General features: G+C 35.9%; 4 protein-coding genes across 6 annotated transcripts; 2 read left to right on the top strand and 2 right to left on the bottom strand.

The window, feature by feature from the left end:
• Nucleotides 1–47: 47 nt before the first annotated feature.
• LOC124308103 (electron transfer flavoprotein-ubiquinone oxidoreductase, mitochondrial) lies at nt 48–7,034 on the bottom strand. Its single transcript, XM_046770460.1, has 8 exons — nt 6,563–7,034; nt 5,464–5,571; nt 5,009–5,357; nt 4,594–4,900; nt 4,058–4,299; nt 3,524–3,918; nt 3,156–3,377; nt 48–2,986 (listed from the first exon to the last, which is right to left on the bottom strand). Exons 1-8 carry the CDS (start codon nt 6,594–6,596, stop codon nt 2,823–2,825), a joined length of 1,821 nt encoding a protein of 606 aa, XP_046626416.1. The 5' UTR covers nt 6,597–7,034; the 3' UTR covers nt 48–2,822.
• Nucleotides 7,035–7,219: 185 nt separating this feature from the next.
• LOC124308105 (vacuolar ATPase assembly integral membrane protein VMA21 homolog) lies at nt 7,220–10,199 on the top strand. Its single transcript, XM_046770466.1, has 3 exons — nt 7,220–7,504; nt 7,604–7,709; nt 7,954–10,199. The coding sequence occupies exons 1-3, from the start codon at nt 7,490–7,492 to the stop codon at nt 8,091–8,093; spliced, it is 261 nt and encodes an 86-aa protein (XP_046626422.1). The 5' UTR covers nt 7,220–7,489; the 3' UTR covers nt 8,094–10,199.
• Nucleotides 9,679–17,736, bottom strand: LOC124308100 (97 kDa heat shock protein). Of its 2 annotated transcripts, XM_046770456.1 has the most exons (12): nt 17,430–17,736; nt 16,042–16,240; nt 15,407–15,763; nt 14,955–15,276; nt 14,570–14,825; nt 13,947–14,077; nt 13,554–13,825; nt 12,935–13,036; nt 11,641–11,769; nt 11,289–11,528; nt 10,859–11,170; nt 9,679–10,756 (listed from the first exon to the last, which is right to left on the bottom strand). In XM_046770456.1, exons 1-12 carry the CDS (start codon nt 17,543–17,545, stop codon nt 10,574–10,576), a joined length of 2,619 nt encoding a protein of 872 aa, XP_046626412.1. In that variant the 5' UTR covers nt 17,546–17,736; the 3' UTR covers nt 9,679–10,573. The 2 variants fall into 2 exon arrangements, with proteins under 2 accessions (XP_046626412.1, XP_046626413.1); XM_046770457.1 differs by lacking the exon at nt 12,935–13,036 and having other exon boundaries at nt 17,430–17,735.
• A 652-nt stretch (nt 17,737–18,388) lies between these two features.
• LOC124308101 (caseinolytic peptidase B protein homolog) lies at nt 18,389–22,581 on the top strand. Of its 2 annotated transcripts, none has more exons than XM_046770459.1 (10): nt 18,389–19,129; nt 19,205–19,257; nt 19,465–19,654; nt 19,858–20,108; nt 20,579–20,669; nt 20,772–20,976; nt 21,325–21,457; nt 21,636–21,848; nt 21,934–22,231; nt 22,360–22,581. In XM_046770459.1, the coding sequence occupies exons 1-10, from the start codon at nt 18,769–18,771 to the stop codon at nt 22,509–22,511; spliced, it is 1,947 nt and encodes a 648-aa protein (XP_046626415.1). In that variant the 5' UTR covers nt 18,389–18,768; the 3' UTR covers nt 22,512–22,581. The 2 variants fall into 2 exon arrangements, with proteins under 2 accessions (XP_046626415.1, XP_046626414.1); XM_046770458.1 differs by having other exon boundaries at nt 18,390–19,129; nt 19,193–19,257.
• Nucleotides 22,582–23,355: the final 774 nt, after the last annotated feature.

Below are 23,355 nucleotides of genomic sequence, written 5' to 3'. Positions count from 1 at the left end.
AGAAATGCATTATACATAATCTTAAGGAAAATATGAAGAATGTTATGTCACACAATCATTTTCGTACTTTACTGTTAATAAGTTTAGTATACGTTCCGACTTGTGCAAGAGTGCAACGCACTTCTGAGGTGTACAATATGCTATGTACTATGATGTTGGGTTATGACTGATTTCTGTAATCTGGCTAGAGAGAAATAAATAACAAAATTTTGTCACATTTTGGTCGTGTTTTCTCGGCTGTTAAATCCACGACAGTTGAAAAGCCTGTTTTACAATCCTCTCTGTCCAATTGGTCGAAACAAAGTCGTATAAAAATATTCGAAGTTGAAAGCTTTTCAGCTCTCAGAATCACGAAGATGAGGTATGCATTTTTGGCGAAAATGTTTCCGATCTTGAAAAATGGAAGAATGGAAAAAACGCGCAATTTTCCCGTAGGTTTCCCTCATTTTCTTATCCTTTGATCTTACAATGCTGCAAGTGCTTCTTCGCGAATTTGTCATGTAAATTTCATCGAAATCGAAAAACCATTAGAATCGAATAATTTAGATGGTATTATGGTGTCTCTATACGAGCGAAAACGCGGCGTCGTCGCTGCTAGCTGACTTTATTGTTAGTCTATTGCCAATGTATCAATTGGCTTGACTGAAAATTCAGCTGGTCTGGAATCATTGCAGGCAGGTGTACACACGGATTAAAAAGCAGAAAAAGTTGTTCCAACTACCTGAAAAATTGACGATGTAATTTACAGTTTCGTGGAAACCCCAATACAGCAATTTATACAGAAATGAAAAGAATATCCCTCGATAGATAACAGTCTACTGTTTCACAATTTTCGACAAAAATATTAGTTACACGCATGAATACATTCAGGTTCATGTGTACAGTTGAAATCGTAACACTAAATTTTCACCATAGTCATCAAAGAATCATGAATTCAACTTGCATGGGTATGTATATGCGTTAAATTCAAAAGTATCTTCAACAATCATATAAAAACTTATAATCATCTGTATATTATGTATATATAATATATATATGTATATATATATATGTACAATTTTTTCAGTAACTCCAAACTACAGCGTATCAGGTTATGAGACTTATAACAATTAGAGTCAAGGCTATCTCTACAGTCTTGCATTGAATTGCTTGCAGAATTAATTTAGACACGAGTAGGACGGTATCCGAACTTCAGATTCTTCCAATGCCAAGTGGTACACGTAGAAACGTCTCTGATCATTTTGAGTTTTCAAAGTGCAGATTGGAAGAACTCACACCACAGTCATTTGGATGTTATTTTACATGAGTTTTTCTAGACCAGAAAAATTCTCCCATTCCCCACGTTTATTAGTCATCATTAAGTGTATTTATCAAGTTGCGTTATCCTAAATTTTAATTAGACCGACAATAAATGTAGGTAACGTAAAGAAAATAGCTTCAATAATTACAGGATACGATCAAAATAAAAAAATTTCGTTACTTGAAATGGAAATTCTGTACTGATCGTATCAGCAGCTTTGCACGTCGCAGTACTTCATAAATTTTACCACGGATCGTCCATGTATTCTTTTAGCAAATCGTTAAAAAAAAAAAAAAGTAGAATGCAGGGTGATAATTTTTTGGGGTGCATTCAGCCTCTTCAAGTGGATCATCTCCATAAAATTTATTTTAATAAGACTTACGAGAACAATTGAAATGTTTCCACTATCTAAAACCAACCACAGCTTAAGTTAAAATTTCGTAAACTAATTTATGTAGCTGTTATTTTGATTGTTGAATGAAACAAGATGATATACGATCTTGCAATCTTGAATAACTAGGACATCTCATACACTCAATTTGAATCTAGTTCAATTAGAGTTTCGACAAATTTGCAATACGTAAAAGCTTCGAAAGAATTTACGTATATTATATAAAGGAAATTTTTAACGGATATAAAATTCCGGAATGATCACTATTCGTATTCAGCTTCAGTATACTAGTAAAATATAAAATCACCCCTGCCGTGAATCGTTATATAAATATAATTCAGCGCAGAGTAACCCATGACACAAGAATTGATAACAGTCGAGCCATTCTTTAGATAAATTACAGTTCCAAAATTTATACATCAGGTTACTTTCTAAATTCTCTAAGTTTTACAGTAACTTGACAATTGCTTCAGTTATTTCGATGTCGTTGGTTTTCAAGCTTTGTAACAACTCAGTAGTTCTGTCCTGCACACGTCTGTACATGTTCCATTGAGCAATTTCAACTTAAATAAGAAGTACACCACATTTACACTAAAATAAGAAATCTTTGATTTTAATCTGGAAAGTCTTCGAAAAAATATGGTGACAATGATGCACTAGTGATGTCAATTGTACGTATCTGCGTCACACACACCGAAAGTGTTTAAATTTCTGAACGTGATTAGTTTCTGATATAACGACTTCCTCATGAGACTTACTCAATTTCTATCCAATATCAGTTCAGTTTGCCTTTCTTATTGTTGGAAATACACAGTACATTCCCTTTAAAATACTTTATATTAGAAAGACATTCCATACTTTGATACGATGCATTTCTCCACTTTAATAGCATTCCTGAAACTCATTACTAATCATGGTGCCTACCGCAATTGGACTTGTGTTTTTGCGTTTTGCACACAGTACCTCAACTATAGATACTTTGCTTCCTTTGTTCTGTTCTCTGATTACATTTTTATTTTACAATTCCTACACTCTCGGAATATTTTCGAATTTTCGATCGATTCGTTGAACTAGATCTATTATCGAGATATGAGATAATAGAATTTCTTGTAGTCAGTTTTGGGTTCACCTTTACATCCCATTATATGCAGGACCACCACCGCCCTCAGGAACCACCCAGTTGATGTTTTGTGTTGGATCCTTTATGTCACAAGTTTTACAGTGTATACAGTTTTGTGCATTGATCTGCAATCTCTGACCAGATCCATCTTCCAGAGGAACATACTCGTATACACCTGAAGAAAAAACACAGAGTCTAATTCCGTCCAAGCAACGAATCTTGCACCAAATCTAGCACATCAGTTTTTTTCGCAATATTTAAATCATGTCCACACAAATTGTTAACTACTCTATACATTTCCTTATGAGAAAAGAATGACAAAAAAAAAAGAGAAAGTCATTTACCCGCTGGACAAAATCTGCCTTCTGGACCATCATATAGAGCTAAATTGTGCTTTACTGGTATCGTATCATCCTTTAATGTGAGATGTGCAGGTTGATCAGCCTCGTGGTTTGTACCGGTAAGCGCGACTGATGACAACAGATCGAAGGAAACTTTATTGTCAGGTTTTGGATATTCAATCGGCGTACATTGCGCTGCAGGCTTCAGTCTTTTATGATCTGGATCTGAAACAGATATTTCGAAGGGAAATATGGTTTTAGAATAATGTACCGTGAGAAATGAAAATGTTAATTGATGTTTTAACGACGTTTGCAAAGATGACGATGTGCTCAAATAATTAGAAAGATGCAAAATTTCATTTAATCCTTACCTCCATGTGACAAAGTCCAAGGTTCCCTTCCGCCGGTCAAAAACGACAGCCCAGCATAAGCTACGCCACCGTAAAGCCCTAACGGTGTATGAAAACTAGGCCTAATGTTTCGAGCAGCCTTTAATTCTTTGTAAATCCAACTATTGTTAATTTTATCTGTATAAGTCTTTGGTTCTAGCCCCTGTGACGTCGGAGTATTTGTTTCAGCATCTATAATCGCTTCTACAACGCTTTCAGCTGCCAACATACCGCTCTTCATTGCATTGTGAGTTCCCTTGATTTTTGGAAGATTTAAAAAGCCTGCTGTACAGCCAACTAAACAGCCACCAGGAAATTGGAGTTTGGGAATCGACTGAAAACCACCTTCTACCAATGCTCGTGCTCCGTATGCTATTCTGTAACAGCCGAACTAATGATATTTTTTTTCTTCCACTTGAAATCAATAATAAAATGCTAAAGTGTCTATTAGGCTTTGCTAATAGCAAAATAATCAGAAGTCAGAAGCGAATGAAATATTGACTGATTGTGATTTACCTGTTTCCACCTTCAAAAGTAGGTCTAATTGCTGGATGATGTTTGAATTTCTGAAATTCTCTAAACGGACTCAAGTATGGATTAGTATAATCCAATCCAACTACAAAACCAACAGCAACCAATGGAGTATCTTCGTTCAAATGATACAAGAACGAACCTCCGTAAGTATTTTTATCTAATGGCCAGCCAATAGTATGTTCCACTGCCCCAGGTCGGTGCTTAGAAGGTTCAACTTCCCAAACCTGAAACAATTACATGCAAATCATTTAATTTGTAAGTGTTAAAAGACTTCTGATCACTACTGGGTTCCGAAATACGAACAACACATTATCTTATCTTTGTGCAATAAATTTTAAAGCTAAATAAAGACAGTTAAAAATAACCTTCTGTAACAAAAGTTTCAATAAGCTCAACTTATCTGTAGCTTCTGTGAAAATAAATTCAAGATATCTGATTTCATTCTTATCTAACTTTTAACAATACGTTATTTCAACTTTACTGATTGTGAGTAGTCTTACTGAACAAATGAGACAAACCTCTTTAAGCCCAATTCCATAAGTTTGTGGTTCACACTTTTCCCTGAGGTTGAACTGCTTGAATAATTGTTTGGCAAGATGCCCATGACACCCTTCGGCAAATATTGTGCACTTTGCATGAAGCTCCATACCCCTTTCGAACGTATCTTTTGGAGATCCATCTTTGGCAATACCAACATCATTTGTAGCAATTCCCTTCACAGAACCATCTTCGTGGTAAAGTATTTCAGCTGCAGCATAACCAGGATACAATTCAACCCCAGCTGCCTCAGCCTGCTCACCTAGCCACGCAACAACATGTCCCAGTCTGTTTTATGAGGAAATAATAACCAGCATTAAGTAATAAAACCACTAACAAACTCTTTGTGCTGAACACTGTTGAAGTGGTATCTGCATACTTCTTACAGTCAATTACCTGACTACGTAATTTCCGTGATTGTACATGGGCATTCCTTTGAAAACTGGAACTGGTACTCTATACTTTTCAGTTAAGAAACCAAACTTGTCCTCAGTTACAGGAGTCTTCAAAGGAGCGCCAAGTTCTTTCCAATCAGGAAAGAGCTCGTTCAACGCGATTGGGTCTATACAAGCACCACTGAGAATGTGACCTCCAATGGTTGACGCTTTTTCAACCAAAGTTACACGCAATTCCTTTCCATGTTTTTCAGCCAACTTTCGAGCTTGAATTGCGGCAGACATCCCGGCTGGACCACCGCCGACTATCAAAATATCTGTTTCGTCGACGTACCTTTCCATGTTGACATCTGGAACAATTCTCGGAATAATATAATGAAGAAATTTATGAATCATGATCGTAGAATGTAACCTTATTAATTAACAGTCACTGTTATTATAAAAAGATTGATGTACCTTTCCATCGTGGATCAGTTTCTCTTGGTACAACAGTATAGTGAGTAGTTATTTTTGGAAACGATGCATCAGAATATGTTCTGCGGGATGATCGCTGTAACCGATGTACTGTAATGAAAGAAATTTTACAATCGTAAGCAAGCAATCTGTGCTGTGTGGTTCACCTTTCTACTTCAAACTTTTGAAATATACCGATACCAAATATAGGCACAGATATATAGCATTTCTCGTGTGGCAAGATATATTATTCCTTTTTTTTTATTGTTACAGTCTCTAGAAATAAATAAATATATCTAAGAGTTACAAAGAGTTTTAGCTAGGGTTGAACCTAGACTTCATGGCCTAACGCTCTCAAATTCTACTTGCTGATAGGATTTTAAAACACATTGCATACGACCATCGAATCTCAGTTGATTTCAAGTTATTAAGTTAATTCAAAGATCATCACGAACGCAGACAATTTGTTGAGATAAGCTGCCAAGGAAGGGTAATGAAAAAAAAATTTTTAAAAACCTTCAATAACAGAGGTCAAGATAACAGTTTTTTCAAATAATTAACTTTAGCAGCAGTCAAGTAAAAACAGCAATGAATCAATCAAGTGATAACCTGGATTATATAATATATATAGTTTTTCATAATATGTGTGCAACACGTGGACTTTGTGATTAAAACAATTGGTGAAGAGGACAAAGTCCAAGCTGTATCAAACGGTTACCTACAGATTGCTGATTAGTAATAACATACAATATATGTGTAACATTATTTGTAGAAAAAATAAAAAATAAACATTTATATTTCATTGATTGCATCGTAAATATTCCAAACTATTGGGTAAGTATTAGTCAATCCAACGGTCAAAGAAGTTCCTAAATGAACCTGCCAATTTTGACAGAAACGAGAGATGTGAAGCCTGGGATGAAGAATACCGTCAATCTATTATGAAATGTGCACTCGATTAGCATATAACGACAAATTCAAGTTTGAAGCCTCTCGTGTAGTGAAGAATGATGTCGAGATGAATTGCATAAAATTTTGAGGGTGGAATACGTTCGTTTGTTTATTTGAATAGAGAGTATTATGGTACCACGGACAAACTTACATATTCTTGATGTTTTGCAAATCTTAGAGGCCATGATCACTCACTGGTAATCCACAGACGCTCGATTGTTTCAAACAAAATAATGTATATCTCTGTAATCTAGGTTATTCGTTATAAAATGTTTCACGAACTTTTGGAGTGAAGTGAGTGGTTGGGATCGAGAGGTCGGTGGAGGACAACTAGTGGAAATAACACAGAACTGTGATGTTAGCATCAACTAATAGAACTTCGTATGATCATTTATGTACGTCACGTTAGATCGCGCTATTCGGCGGGACGTTGAGAACGATTTTTAAACGATTGATCGAGAGCGTTAAGATTAATGATTTTGCGATTAAAATTGAACTGTTAATTGTACCCATTATACCCTACTTTCTCTATTTTAAATTTTTAATGTGTTGCTGACACAGAATATGGAAATGGCATATATTTATACGTTCATGCTACGCGCGTTGTAGGTACATCGATTTAAAAAACACCCGTCTGGAAATGGAATATTATTCACCAGAGCAGCTGTTTCGACAATTAATTTATTATTTTGTATTAGTAACGAACATATACCGCATGAATAAATCAATGATAAAAATAATTCAGCCCCACAATTTTTTTCCCTACCAACTGTGTTGCACTGACTAGGTCATCAACAATGTCGAACCATCAATTGATTATTGCAAATACTAGAAACTGTAGGATGGGTGATAATAGGTTATGTTCAATTTTAGTTAGGTTATGTGCACATTTCCTCAGACATCGTACCGTCACGATTGAACTGTAATCGGAGGTAGAGAACATTTGAGAAAAGTGGTGGTACAATAAATTGACACACCTACACGAAAGTCACGTGCAACTTCGTTGTATGTTTTATAAATAATTAATAAATAACATTTCACGTTTAAACAAGAGCTAGGACTCGTACTACAATATAAAATGTCGACTGCAGCTGTGAGTACAAATTACCAGTGTAAATCACGTCGCGATGAAAATAATTCTTTCTGTCTGAGCTATAAATGTACCAACTTACTATTTGTATTTTCTTCTTAGGAACTCTCCGAATTGCAAGTGTTTAAAACGGTGTTTTTTCACTGCATTTTTATAATCGTGATGCCGGTTCTTTCATTTTTCATTTCGAAAATATTCATTTTCGACGGTAAGCAATTTTTCACAATAGTACAAGTACGACCGTTTTGTCATATTTATTTATTATTACCTCGATGTTCAATAAAATACCTAACTGCATCCGAATTGGACTAAATAAATTATGCATGCTGGGTATTATGAAATTTTAACCAAATAATTTGCTAGCGAAAGTAATATTAAACGGGATTAAATAAATTTTCATCGAATAGGAACATACTTCATTCAGTTTTTGATTATCATACTTGCGTTCACAGGACTTCTAAGTTTGAATACTGTTCCAAGCAATGTCTACGCAGCAGGGGTTTCAATCATCGTGCTCCACACTGCTTTAGGTGCTTTCATTTACAGAGCATACTTCGACTCTCAACCTAAAGTGCAAGTGAAGATAGATTAGTTAGTTTACATTTCAGTTTCTGACACAAGAAGAATTCATCATGCGACAAGTACTATGTATAATGGTAATTTAAAAAAAAAGTTGACTACCGAGCGCAAACTGGAATTTCATTTACACACTTAATATAATAACATGTACATCTTTTGTGACCCTCTACGGAATTTCCTGCTAATAAGACGAGCAGTAGTACGAATGTTCATAAACCAATTGAATAAATAAGTTGAAATTCTGTGATGGAAACTAAACACGATCTTCCTTTACTATATTTACTTAAATAATTTTGAAAAAAACATGCGTGTACTGTAATCATTCTTACAGACGTTTTCGGTGGGCAACGACAATACAGGGTAAATCTATTAAAGTATCGAATCGATTCAAGATAATATGACTTGATTGACTAACACCGTGTGCCTTCGCATCATTCAACTCATTGACTCGCAGCTTCGACACTTGTACGGATTCGCCTTGTGAAATTATTCAACAGAATCAGTAGGTAGTTACTGTATTATTTGTTTATAACAAAGACTTTGGAATTCTTTAAATCTAATGACAAGGAATCACATGTATGAAAACGCCATACAGGGATTCTATTAGACTTTTAAGGATCTACTTCTGTTTATACTGTGAATAAATTAGAAATTAAATTCCTTTTGTATTTACTAAAAAGAAATTAAGTAAATTATAAACCGATTCTACCAATCCTGGTATAGTGGTATCTATATCAGTATTCTTAGAAACAAAAGACCATACTGAAAAGATTAATAATTCAAATTTAATTCTATTAGGCAATAATGCTTATGTAGTTTTTTTTTTTTAACATATGCTTGTAATTATGTAAAGAAATATTAAATATGCTTACCAATTATCATTGATGTGTACTAAATGAAAGGACAAATCAGCTACTATTTGTATTAAACAAATCTATTGCTTAGCGAAAATATTAAATAGTAAAAGTACCGACATATTTTTTATCAGTAGTGATACTTCTCTCAACGGACACCTCCCAATAACAGATTCCTCTTTACAACGGACAGTCTAAAAAGGTCCAGTAGCACAATTTACACGTTAATGTTGTTCTAAATAACAGACAATATTTTCAGTCTCGAAGGTGTCCGCTATTGGGAAGTTTCACTGTAGTTACAGAGGAAGATCTACATTCTATGGTACTAATGCCGCGCTTATCGGGCTGATATTTAATATAATTGTTATAAAATTTTTCTTGTATAGGTCAACTCTTTATTCAGTTACTTAGCATAAATAATCACATCAGGGATATAGTACGAAGAACGGTGCTTTTAATTTTATTTAATGAGAAAAAAAAATGCGTATTCCAAGAACGACAAAACCAAAGTGAAACGTAAAAAAACAATTGGTTAGAACTAGGATTTTTCACGAAATAAAACCTATTAAAGGATATATGTACTATCGTCTGAGAGTTTTGAATTAATCTTTAAAAGAGAAAAAAAATGAAATTAATGGGAACACATGTAAATACTTAGCAATTATGTACAACCTTGCACACATGAGTATGCCTAATTTGTTCTTGGGTTAATTTAATTTGTCTCGGTAATAGGTTACTTCTCACATGTTTCAAATACATGGGTCACTACTTGTGATAGTGAATAGTTATTATTTATTGCAATATTAATATACTCAATATTTTTTTTCACACCACAGTGTATATCTCGGTACATAATTTTATGGATTTATTTTAAACATTAATTCATTTAAGTAACGTAAATGCAACGCGTATTAAAGCAGCAGAATCTGACTACAGGCCAGGAAACGGTGGAATGAATATTAGACATATTGTTTAAACACATAAGTCGCCAGCGATATTTCCTATCCATAATTTAGTTACTAAATCTATTACAGCTGTTGCTTTGTACGTTTTCAATTACAACGTATATAATTACTCCCACTATCTGTATTACGTGGTTGTTGTACGTCGCGGGGGGTTCTTAAACATTGAGGAACTAGCTATCGAATAAATCTTAGCCCAGATTCTGATAAATAATCTTATCACAGAGTACCCCGTATAACGAAATTATCGATTTCAACAACTATCTTGTCATACCACAGAAGTAATTATAAAAATTTTCTAGATACACGTCACAAAAATGGAAACCTTCAAATTACCAAACATAAAGATTCACAATCGAAATAGCTGTCATTTTATCAGCGTATTACGATGCTTAACAGGCATTTCCACACGATCGTCATCAATTTCATAAATTTTCATTATAGTTGTATACTCTGTGTTTAAAAATAAATATGGTAATTGAATTATTTTAATCAAGTAGTTATGCAAAAAAGAAAAAAAAAAACAGCAATGACGTAGTATTCAGTACAAGAGGCGCTTTAGTGACATGATGCCAATGAGACTACCTCCAGGGTGAGAATGATAATATAGTATCTGATTTGATTTGATATTATGAAAATACGTGAAATTATTCATTTAGGTATCGCCAATTTGGACGCTACTCAACATCCATCTTATCATCGTTTGGTTGATGCTTATTATTCTGGCTATGCCCATCTCCTTGGCTATTCTGATTGTTTTTTTGATCATCACCTGTTTTTTCCTTTGATTTATCCTCCTTTGGCGGTTCTGCCTTAGGTTTAGGCTTGTTAAGAATAGGCAAAACCGCGCTGTCCAACGCCTATTACATGGAGAAAACAGAAACAGGCAGAAATTAAGTGTCATATATCAACTACATGTGTTTGTACAAAACTTACTGAAAACACAGTTTGATCAAACTCACTTGTTTCTCTGCTCGAATCTGAGCAACGGTTACAGGTGGTTGCTGCGTACGCTGAAGCCCTGACAGCGCAATTCGTTTTTCTTCCAGCCATGCCCATTTGTCATCGACTGCTTTTTCGACTTTCTTAATTTCTTCGTCAGTCAAATGAGAGTACTTAGATTCTTCTTGCCCACCAGCAGCAGCAGCAGCAGCACTTTGTCTAATTTGATCCAAACTTTTCTTTGTTATTTGTAGTGCACCAGCAAGTTCCTCAACAGCCTGGTTTCTACCTTCAAATTCTAATTTCCGGTCTCTTATAGGTTCCCCTTGTGACTAAAATAAAATTGGTGATTATTGTATATGCCGAAAATGATGCACGCAGTAATTTGAGGCGATCGTAATTGAATTTTCACAATCCAAGCAACATTATACGTCTAACAGCCCTTCATACCTTCAGACGAGAAAGCCGGTCTGAATAAACTTGTCGCTGACAATCCTCTCCTTCCTCGTACAGCCAATTCTCAGTATCATCCAAAGTCTGACACAGAGTTTCTCTGTCAGTATCTGTTACAAAAGTGGCAAGTTGATCTTCGTCACTCAGTTTGGCTCGCAGTTCATAAACATATTCCTCAAGCGCGTTCCGCACATCGATTCGTTCTTTCTCTTGTCTGTCTTCAGCGATCATTTTGCACTATTTTAAACAGAAAGTTAAATAACAGATGATATATATTTTCGTATAGTTCAATTATTTGACAGAATACTGGCATATCTTTCTATTAAACGTCAAATATTAGATGAATTACCTCTCTCTCAATTGCAGCATCCAACTCTCTTTGCGAAAGTCCGCCAACATTAGAAATAACAGGAAGTTCAATAGAACGAACCGTTGGTCCTTTCTTCTTTCCTTTACCATCTTCGTTCTTATCATTACTCTGAAAAATAAAACAAAAAATACAAAATAAGTTGAATAAAAATAAAATACCTACGATCACTTTTCAATACAATTCACACACGTTAGTTAACTGAAAATGAAGTAACAAATCATTGGCGATGAAGCAGTTTTTTCAGATAATGTCCATAAGTGTTTCTCGTTAATTGCCTGTTATGCAAGACAATTAAACCGACTGCTTTTTCTACTGTCAATGAACCGTTCCAGTTAAACAACGGAAATACATCACACTAAACATATTGAACAAAAAACAAGGGCATAAGTTGTGGTTTGGAATCAGGATGGGTAGATAGCAGAGAGAGGAAAATTCGTTTACTCGGACAGCTTTCCATTCACACAGGCTGGTCTCTATTCCTCGCTCTCTCTATCTCTCTCTCTCGCTTCTATTTCTCTTTCTCGCTCCTATTTCTCTTTCTCGCTGTCTTTCTCTCTCTATCTCTTTCTGAAATCGATTACTCATTGAACTTTCGAAACATTACAAAGAAAAAAATCCATTTTATAAAAAATATTCGCATCCACACGGGACAAGTAGATGGGTATAGAGACGCAGCTTGAATGGAAAACTAAGCCATTTTGTCTGTCTTTGTTTTTTACACATTAACAAATTCAATTTTTGGGGTACAAATTTAACATCTGCATTTGCTGCTTCCTTGGCAATCTCTTTTCATGCAGACAGACAACATGGTGTGACACAGCTGTATCTTGGACCCATATTCATTTACAAGACACATAATACGCCGTTTCTTAAATCTCATTACTTTCTTAGATCTGATCAAATTTTTTTAATCAAAACTGTTATTCTGTAATCTACATTACTCGACCAAAAGCTTTAGTTACTTAGAAAATCATACGGACGTTAACAAACGAAGTCGTGATTTTGTAATAATTTGGAAATAGCTGTAAATCTATGACAGATAACATGTATATTAAACTGGGGTCTTATAACAAAATGACTCTAAATATGAAACAGCATTTTGTCATCCTCGTACCTACTTGTCTCGAGTGTACTGAAATTTTAAGATGAGAATATCTTCATAAACAAAAAATAAAAGGCAGTAAAAAAAAAAGACTAAACTGAAAACCTAGCGTGATTTAGGTCTGTAAATATTGGTATGCCTATGGGTCCAAGTAGAGAGAGTGTCGCATACCGAGCCGAGCCAAGAGAGAATCCTGGAGGAATAGGAGGGCCCCTTCACCCCCCTACTGCCATCTTCCGCATCAGAATTCCGCCGTCTCTTATCTGCACTCACCTAAACCACAACAAACTCACATGATCATGCACCTGAATTCTAATCAAAAGTTTTTATTTACCATGTAACGTGTTACTACTACAAGATACTATAATACGAAACTGGCGTGATGGTTATAGTTAATCATTATTTTGTAAAACACAGCCTATTTAACAAGGCGATATTATCATTCTCACACAATGCAATGAGAAACTTTCTTCCCTCGCACATTACATGTGTTATAACAATTTTACTACATTCCTCTTTTTAGTTTTGTTAGCTAGACTCGGGGTAAAGCCAAAGGGTAATAGCTGATTTCCTAAACGAAGTAAGTAAATTGGGGTCATGATCATAGATCCTTAAAAATTCAGTTAGAATCTCACAACAGGCACATCATGCAATAAATAATTATACAATAGAAAATGAAACCAATACTGTTGCATAAATTGCACACAAAATATTACAAGTGTTGCTTTGCGATCCTTGGCATTTGGCAAAAACAAAAACCATGTATGTAAATCGAATTATAATATCTTACCTCAGGCGCTGGTGGTTCATTTGCTTGAGCTTCCTGGTCAGGTTTGTCAATTCCTTTCTTGGCATCTGCTTGTTGCTGATCAATGTCCATGCTATTTTCCTTTTGTTGCTGTTTTTCTTCATCTTCTTTTTCTTGCTGGGTAGGTTCCCGCTTTTCCACAAGTGAAGCAGATGCAATTGTTAGCATTCCATTTAGGTTAATCCGCACCTTCACCTTGACTTTCGACGATTCACCTTCCGCAGTTGGTTTAACGTTCTTTACTACGAACGTACCTGTTAATCGTCATTTACAGTTACTTCAATTACATTTACTTGCAGAGAAAAGATGCCTAGAAACCGTTAGATTGCATAATACAATTGCAATCCAGAATAAAGGATTTTTGGGAAAGCTTACCGATATGATCGATTGGGTAATGCGGTGGAGTAAAAGTATAACTGGCAGTAAGAGTAAATGGTTCAGCTCTATAGAATGTGAGCATCTTCGAAAATGGAACAGGATGATTTCTTTCAAAGACGTCCATCTCCCTAAAATAATGTCAATCAACATTAAATGAACGATGTGTTTAAAAATAATATTAGAACACAATTGTTATGAAAAATGACAGTTGTAAAAGAAGGAAAAGTTACATCTGACACTCGACTCTGTTTTTAGGAAAGATCGTAAGTAAACGAAGTAAACTTTGCATTTGTTGGATCGAAAAAAGCCCAAAGTCTCTGAGAAAGCACGTTTGGCACTCAAAAAAAAAAAAAAGTTCGCAAATATTTTCACAAATCAATGTATGTGAGCATGGATTACTTGCAAGAATGATTCCAAGTGAACTACTGGTCTGAAACGGATGAAATTTGCAGGCTATTTGTTTAGATTATTTGATCATCAGCAAAAATATCAGGCAAACCGGCACAGTGCAATTCTGTCTTATGCAAAATAGACGAATTTTTTGGTGAAAATCGGTTCTTTTCACTGTTATAATGGTAAATTTGACCATACAAGGTGTACTGAATTCAGGTTAACCTTACCCCTCTTCGCCAGCAGCAGCATCCCACGTTAGTTTAATAGGATACGGCTGAATGTCAGTGACTGAAAATTCACGGACACGAACCGCAGGGCTAAGCATTGCACATTGCAATGCACACCCTCTGGCAACCGATTCATCCTGGTTCAGAGTCGTAGAAGTTCCTCGACCAAACACCTGTTCGATCAAACGTTTTATAGCTGGAACTCTGCTAGATCCTCCAGCTATTTCCACTGAGTGGATATCTTCCAGTTTCAGCTCTGTGAAATAATATTTACAGGTTTAACAAATCTCAAATGTAAAAAATTTACAGTCCTTCCAGAAATTTCTGTTACACATTATTTTTAAGAACAGTATTCAGTTGATCAATCATGATGAAATCTACTCACTGGAGTCTATAAAGCATTGCTTGAGCGTAATTTCGACACGTTTAAACAAGTGAGCACACATGTTCTCCATATCTGCACGCTTCAAGTCTCCATGAACATCTTTTTCATCAATAAAACACTCGATATTAAGAGGAAGTGTGGTGGAATTTGCCGACATCTGTTTCTTCAACTTTTCTACCTCTGCGAGTAGTCTGAGATAGGCACGGGGGTTATTGTGCGCGTCAACCTTGTAACGAGTTTGGAATTCCATACAAAAATGATCAGCTAGTATTGAATCAATTTCTTTACCACCAAGCCGAGGATCAGCGGCGCTTGATAGCATCTGAAATTTGAATAGCGAAACATGTTACTTGAATTCAATGTTTGGCAATAACATATTCCTGTAGTGTGTCAATTTAAATCTGAAACAATTACTGATATTTTATGCAAAGAATAAAGTTTCCACTGCTAACCTTCAGCTTTCCCTTATGAAATGCACAAACGGATACTTGGAGACTAGCATGGCCGCAATCTACAAATACAACGTTTCGTGGTGCGGCTTCAGGGGCTGGTAAATCCTGTTTGTAGATACCATAGCACAAAGCAGTCGCAGTTGTCTCATTAAATAAACGTAATACATTTAACCCTGCAATACGAGCAGCATCCAATAGTGCGTGACGTTCAGCCTGAGTGAAATAGGATGGTACAGAGATGACACAATCGTTGACAGCAGTTTGCAGTGCAGTTTCGGATACGTCTTTCAATTTCGTAAACAGCATCCCTGTTATTTGTTCAGGTGAAAATACGTGATCCTCGCCCAAGTAGTGTACCTAATAAACATTAAAATCATACAGGTACAAAATACTCAAAGTTGTGGGGAACAAACTTTTTATCAAAGTAGGTTGTGTGAAATAACGTAGTCTCTGATTGTAAATGAACACTTTAGGTTGAATCTGAGTCACAGACAGTGGCTAGTCTAATGAGATATAAATAAGAGTGGCGGGTCCAGCAACGTGGGGAGTTTGGCATGTTGCCCACGGTGAATTTAATTTTTATTTACTATATTTCAAAGGAGAAAGTTTGTCATTATAATATTTGTAACACGTACATGAATTCCAATGCTGCCATCTGGCTGCTGAGATATTTTGTAACCCAAGCTCCCAAGCTCTCGTTGGACTTGAGGGTCGTTGTACTTTCTACCCAAAAGTCGCTTGAATCCAGATATTGTATTCTTCATATTCGTAACCATTTGGTTTTTCGCCGCAACGCCAAGTATGCGATTTTTTCCACTGAACGCTACGCATGATCTGCAAGTAAAAATATTTTGTCATCGAGTATTAAGTTTGTACACCTTTATTCGTGTTACATACAAGAAGTGGTAACAGGACACTGATTATTATTTATATCTCTTTCACCACTTTCTTGTTTCTTCACTCAAAATATAACAACGTGAAGTTATATCAGCGGTTGCAACATGTGGTACTAGTGGCATTGCTATCATTATATAAAGTAGCCAATATTGTTTGAATAACAAATAACAGTTAACATAGGCTGGTCAATTGCCTTTTCAAATGTGTACAAGGAACTGCTAGTTTCTGGATTATTCTCAACATCCTGGCCAAGCCTAGTTCTCTTATTATCACCATGGTGAATGTGAAAATTTACTAAACCAACATTATACCACAAATCAAATGACCAAAGAATCTTCTAAAAAGTACAAAAGATTCCAACTTTCTAAAAACATAATTTGCAACCAGTTACTTTAAGATCTATCCATCACGACCGGTTCATTGCCACATAACGTAATACGTTACAGAGAAATGACAATCCTTAAATGGTACAGAGATGTGTATTGGAGTGATATTTTTGGATAAAGAAATAGCCACAAGGTAAACGGCCTTTGGTATGAATCACTTTAAAATCGGGCTTTCCATATATGGATAAGCGCGTGAGCGTGTGAGTGTATGTATGCGGATGTATAAAAAATAAAAATAAAAATGATTCGTAGATATCCTTTGAAAAAGAAAAAAAAAACGTGACAGTTGGAAATAACGGCAAAACTCAAACGCGAGCGATGGTAAATGTCGAGAATGTTTATCGCCAGACGAAATATTAACATTCTCCAATAATGAATCGATATATCAATTACCGATGTGTGTTACCAATTTTTTCATTGCTGATTGATAGCTCAATTGCGGGCTGTCATGTTGCGGATCGATTACTACAAGGGATGCATCAAATTTTTATCAAGGCCTGTGGACTAATGCAATGCTAGGTCCACTCTATCGGTGGATACGAGACTTGTATTACGTAGGTTTTACCACGAATGCGGACGCAGGCGACCAACACGGGTATCAGCAACGTTAACGCAAAGACTCGAAGCCATAAAAGTAATCGAATTGGACGGTGAATAAATTGCGTACGAGGACAGGGCGTGTGCCTAAGGTTATTGGATGAAAAATGTGAAATTTGTTGCACCGAATAAGATCTACTTACGGTGTACTTCTCAGGCTATAATCGTTGGCGATCGTCTCAATGCCGCCAGCTCTCGCTACGGCGACATAACAGCTCTCGTTTCCGAAGTCAATACCGATCACAGACATCGCAGCCATGGTCAAATTTATTTAATAAAATAACTCGGCACTTTTTTCAATATCCTCACGGCCCAATATCGCTGTTATATACCTTGTTAATTGATCTGATACGGCCACCTTGACTGCGGCGTATTTACGGGTCGCACACGGCAGGAACTCGAGAAGGTAATGTCGAGTAGGAATGCTTTCTGCTAAACGCCAATCGAAAACTGACCAATCGCGATTCTACAAACGTAGCTCAGAGTCTGAGACTGCGCGCTCATTGGTTCTCCGTGCGGTCTGGAATATTCTGGAACCGCGTGTCATTCGCATTTCATTACTCAATTCCCGGCCTATATTTTCTCGAAAATTCGTAACATCATACCTGTGCTCTTTGAGATTTGCCGACAATACAGGGACAGTCTACCGCTCAATCATATTTGACGATACTCGTACCTCGTTTGCGAATGTTCGATTCGTCGCGAGCCGACAGTCACTAATAACTTTAAACTCAGAATCAGCTCGCATCCGGTAACTGTCGAGCTTCAAATTTTGCCAATTACTTCTTTTTCATTTTTTGTAATCATTTCAGTTGTAGGAATATATTATGAAACAAAACAAAAATTAACTTTCTTCTTTCAATACTCCGTGTCTAGTGTCTTGCAGGTATCTCGCTGCTTTTCGAAATTAGCTTCCAACATGCCGCCAGCAGAAAAAAAACGATCTTGCATCTTTGTCGCTCTGTCAAAGACTGCACATCTGCTTCTCTCACTGCGTTTAACACTGCAAGCAGTAAAATTATCTTAGATTAATGTGTAGTCTGTACAATGCATCCAACAGTTTATCGTTTCAATTTCGTAAATATTAAGCCGTAAATTCACGATCAGATTTGAGGTTAACTAATACACTTGTTTCAAAAACAAGTTTTCCCTGCCGCCGCATTATATTTAGCATTACTTTTATTTCATTAATGTAGCCGATATAGCGCTTCCGAATAATTTTCGTAGAGTTAATTTGATATCCATGGAGTAATATCAGGTAATATTACTACTTCTGAAAGGGTTCCACAGATTACATCAGTCGATTCTCGCAGCTCATCACCATGGCAACGATTCTATTCCAGCGCGATGGACGCCCGCGTAAAATTAACGATGTAACGCAATTAATTTGTCAAGATAATTCGGTGATATTATTTAAGTTCAAGTAACAAAAAAATAAAAAAATTAAAAATAAAACAACGATAAGTGTCAAAATTAATCAAAATGTCACACCTGTGTAACCCGAAATTTCATCCGTTTATAAAATGTTCAAAGAGTTTCGAAATGTTGTTTAATAATTCTTTAAATATAACCAAGAACAGAAAAGTCAGAGACACTTTATATCAGCATAGAAGAGGTTATGCACAATATTTAGCAAAATCAAGAATATCTCATATTTATCCAATCTACAAGTTACTAGACTCTGTTCTCTCCTCGCATTCTGTAACGCCGAAAAATAATCTGTCAAGACCTAACGATAAACCTAACCGCCACTCGGGAAAACATGGTTATAAAAATTTTGGTCTACTTTTAAGCGGGTTCGGTTTAGTGGCAGCCCTCTGCGAATCTCCTGGTCACACCAAAGGTGAGTTTTACATTTTTATTTCATTCTCTATACGCGTCAGAAAATTTTATTAACAATACGTAGTTGATCTTACAGAGAAACGGTTTCTGCGAGCAGCCAAGTTTGGAAACATACCCGAACTTAAAAAGGTAAGCGAACCACTTCTCTCTTTCTGAGAGCGAATTGACTGAATATTGATTTGAAACTTTGCAAGTTACTTACGAAATTTTTGGATTTATCAAAGGTAACAAGTAGTTGTTGTTAATTTGTATGCACAAAAATATTGCTTCTTCTGTTAATTGTTAATTCCACCAAAATAAATTAAATTTTCAAAATCACATAATCTATTATCTCAGGTCTTGTCAGAAGGTGTTGATGTGAATACAAGGCATTCCTTAGGATGGACCGCGCTGCAAACTGCTGCAATTAATGCTCAAGTCGATACGGTTAAGTTCTTATTGGAAAAAGGAGCTGATCCCAACGCAGGCGATGGTTTTGTCAACGTGTACAGAACTGCTCTGGAAAAAGGATTACATTCCCTGGACGGTGAGCACACTTTAAAATGAAACTAAATTTGCAATTCACATTATTAATGAGTTCTTTGGCATTGAAAATTTCAAAACCATTGGCTAATTAACATGAACTAATCATTACTTAATTAGATATTAATCGCTGGGATAAACTCATGAAAAAAAATAATTAGCGGTCTCCCGGCATCGACAAATTAATAATGTTGTTCTATTTTCAAGTGCTTATGAAGCGCGAGGAAGAATTCTCTGACCGTTTGAATAACAGAGCAAGTTTCCAAGGTTTTACTGCTCTACATTACGCAGTATTAGCTGATTCCACGGCGTGTGTACAGGCTTTATTAGATGCTGGAGCAAATCCAACGATAGAAAACGAATCTGGTTATAGAGCCGTTGAATACGCTAGAGATGGTGAGATGAAAGAAATCCTTATCAAGCACGCTCTTAAGTATGATGAAATACTGAAAAGAAAGGTATGTACTTAATAGCAAATGGTACACTTTTCATTCGTGTCCTAATCTTGAACAAAGTAATCTCAACGAAAATCATACTTAATAATCCAATTTACCGAGTCAATGTTCAATTTTCTTCTGGAGTGAATATTTCTTAATTCTTACAATTCCACCTCTTTGGATCGTGTAATCACAAATTACAACGTATGTACGAACACCGAATTATTAAATCATCTCACTACAGATACAATGTATTCAAATTATGCAGTATTTAGACCTGCGATTTTGTAAATGTAAAAATTTTCGTCTAAAAATTGAGTTTGAGATCGTGATCATAATCTTAGATCCATCTCTCCTAGACTATTGGGTCTGAAAATTTGGAAACGGAATAACAATCAAATGTAGAACCAGATATTATGATATTTTAATTACAAATATTGCGCGAGTATTCAAGATTTTTAAATTTATTTCAACTTACTTGTAATTGACAGGAGGCTGAGGAGCGAAGGCGGTTCCCCTTGGAACAAAGATTGAAACAACATATTGTAGGACAAGAAGGTCCTATATCTATAGTTGCCTCAAGTAAGTAATTGTTTAAACATCATATATTAATTATAAAAATGTTGAAAAGCTGGTAATCAAGTGGGCATACATATCTTCAATTGATGGAATACAATCTTCCAGCAATAAGAAGAAAAGAAAATGGGTGGGTTGACGAGGAACATCCTTTAGTATTTCTGTTCCTGGGGTCATCGGGTATTGGAAAAACAGAACTGGCAAAACAATTAGCAGCTTACATTCACAATAAGCCAGATGGATTCATCCGACTCGACATGTCTGAGTATCAAGAAAAACATGAAATGGCTAAACTAATAGGAGCACCACCAGGGTATGGTAAAACATAAATATGCGATAAAAGCTCTTATTCTTGTATTTATAGGGCATTTTGTGCATGCTAACTCACTACTTAGAGTGTATCATAGGTTAACATGCCTGGATATATGGCACCACCATTCAGCTATCTGTCTAACTTACCATACTTTTTCAAAACTCTGGGACAAAGATGTTACGGAGAGTCTGCTATAAAAATTATTACAACAGAATTATTAGGAACCTCAAAAGAAATATCAATTTGACAAATTGTTCTAACCAAATTCATATTTTATTGTAAAGATGATAAATTTCAATAGTTTGACCTTCTATGCAATTTGTAAACTTTGGAATATTCATGTTATAGATACGTCGGGCACGATGATGGTGGTCAGTTAACAAAATTGTTGAAAAAGTGTCCAAATGCAGTTGTTTTATTTGATGAAGTGGACAAAGCTCATCCCGATGTCCTCACAGTTCTTCTACAACTTTTTGATGAGGTACAATTGAATTGCGATTTCGATTATGAAATATTATTCTGTTACATGAAACGAGAGAGTGCGTCAAGTTTAATTTTACTCCAAACGTTTGAAATAATAACCATCATAATTATAAAATCTCCTAGTTGCTAACAGCCAACAATTAAAGAAAGTCTCTGATCATTAATTGACCTTTCAGGGTAGATTGACTGATGGAAAAGGTAAGACAATAGAGTGTAAAGATGCGATATTTGTGATGACGTCAAACTTGGCTAGCGAGGAGATAGCTGAGTACGCGATGCAACTCCGTGCAGAGGCTGAGCGAGTCCTAACACAGAGATTAGATAAAAAGTCAGACGAAGACCAAGAGCCAGAGCAGATTGAAATATCTAGAAACTTCAAGGATCGAGTGGTCAGTAAATTAAGAACGAAATGCTCAGTGCAAAACTGTATTCTTTAACATTTTGCATCCATACACTTACGTTCGCTTTGCATAGGTGCGTCCTATACTGAAAGCACATTTTCGCAGAGACGAATTCTTGGGACGAATAAATGAAATCGTTTACTTCCTGCCATTTTCGAGATCAGAATTGATACGGCTTGTGAGTAGGGAACTAGAAGCATGGGCTGTCAGAGCACGCGAAAAACACATGGTAGACTTGAAGTGGGATAGAGAAGTGGAGTCTGTATTGGCAGACGGATACGACACCCACTATGGCGCAAGGTCTATTAAGTACGAGGTGGAGCGGCGTGTTGTCAATCAGTTAGCCGCAGCTCATGAACGTGGCCAATTAGGTAAAGTTATAATGTACCGCTTGGCCTCTATAAAATGGAATAGATTTAAAAAATTTTATACAATGTTCTGTACTTACAAGTTTATAGTAACAAGACTGACAATACTGATGCTGACTGTTCAAATTTAGGAAAGGGCTGCTGTGTTCAGCTGAAAACAAGGTGGCACGAGAATGGAGCTAGTATCTGCTTGTCGGTTCGACCACCTGGTGTCAAAGATTTTGTGGACATAGTTGACACTGATAATCTCAATCTGATAAAAAAAGTAAATTCTGTATTTTGAAATGTAAATAATATAACACATGTAATACATCTATTCAATAAAAAGAACCCGGAGAAAAAATACAACAAAATCCGTCGCGTTTGGTGTGTTATATGACTTAACGTTACAACACGTCAGCGATTTTCATAGACCACAAGAAATCGTAAGTTTAATTTTATTCATCCAGCATCGTGATACCTGCACCAAATATTTTATTTTCAATTACTGAACTACCCATTCGATATTTAAATCAATATCCTTTGACAAAAAGTCCAATTTGGTCAAAATCGTGGCTATTCGCGTTGGGCAAAATCGAAACGATAAGCTTGTCCAAAGTGACTTATTTAGGAACTGGAAATCATTGGATTTCCCGACTCTTGTGCACATGAAGATTGAAAACGGTGCACGAATTTGCGGATTTGTGAGTGTCAAAGTAGATTATGTACTTGGTAAATTGATATTCATCGATTCTAACTTTGTACCCGAATATCGGTATTTGTTCTAACTTATAATTAAGTTGTGCGGGTAAATAAACTTTTCAAACGGCTCAGTTGCCGCATGTTGTTTGCGTTTGCGTTTCTGAACAGAAATTTAATGTTTATTTGTTGACAACGAAGATTGCGATAAGCTACACCAATATACGATAGTGGCTGTGTTCTGAAATCAAATGAACCGGGATTGCTCTCGCCAGTTTTTCATCTCCGTCTTACCACTCGTGAGTTGATTACAAACTTTGTATCTGGCAAATTATTTCACAGCACATCGTAAATCTGTTGTACCCTATGTGTGGGTATGCCTATGCCCAATTACAAACGTGTAACAATTAGGGCAAGAAATTTGATTCCATCACAACAATCAAAGATTG

The sequence above is a fragment of the Neodiprion virginianus genome, chromosome 6 (genome assembly GCF_021901495.1).
Source record: "Neodiprion virginianus isolate iyNeoVirg1 chromosome 6, iyNeoVirg1.1, whole genome shotgun sequence".
In the NCBI taxonomy this organism is placed as follows: Eukaryota; Metazoa; Arthropoda; class Insecta; order Hymenoptera; family Diprionidae; genus Neodiprion; species Neodiprion virginianus.
Note: the sequence above shows the minus strand (reverse complement) of the source record. Positions and strands in the feature narration are given on the sequence as shown.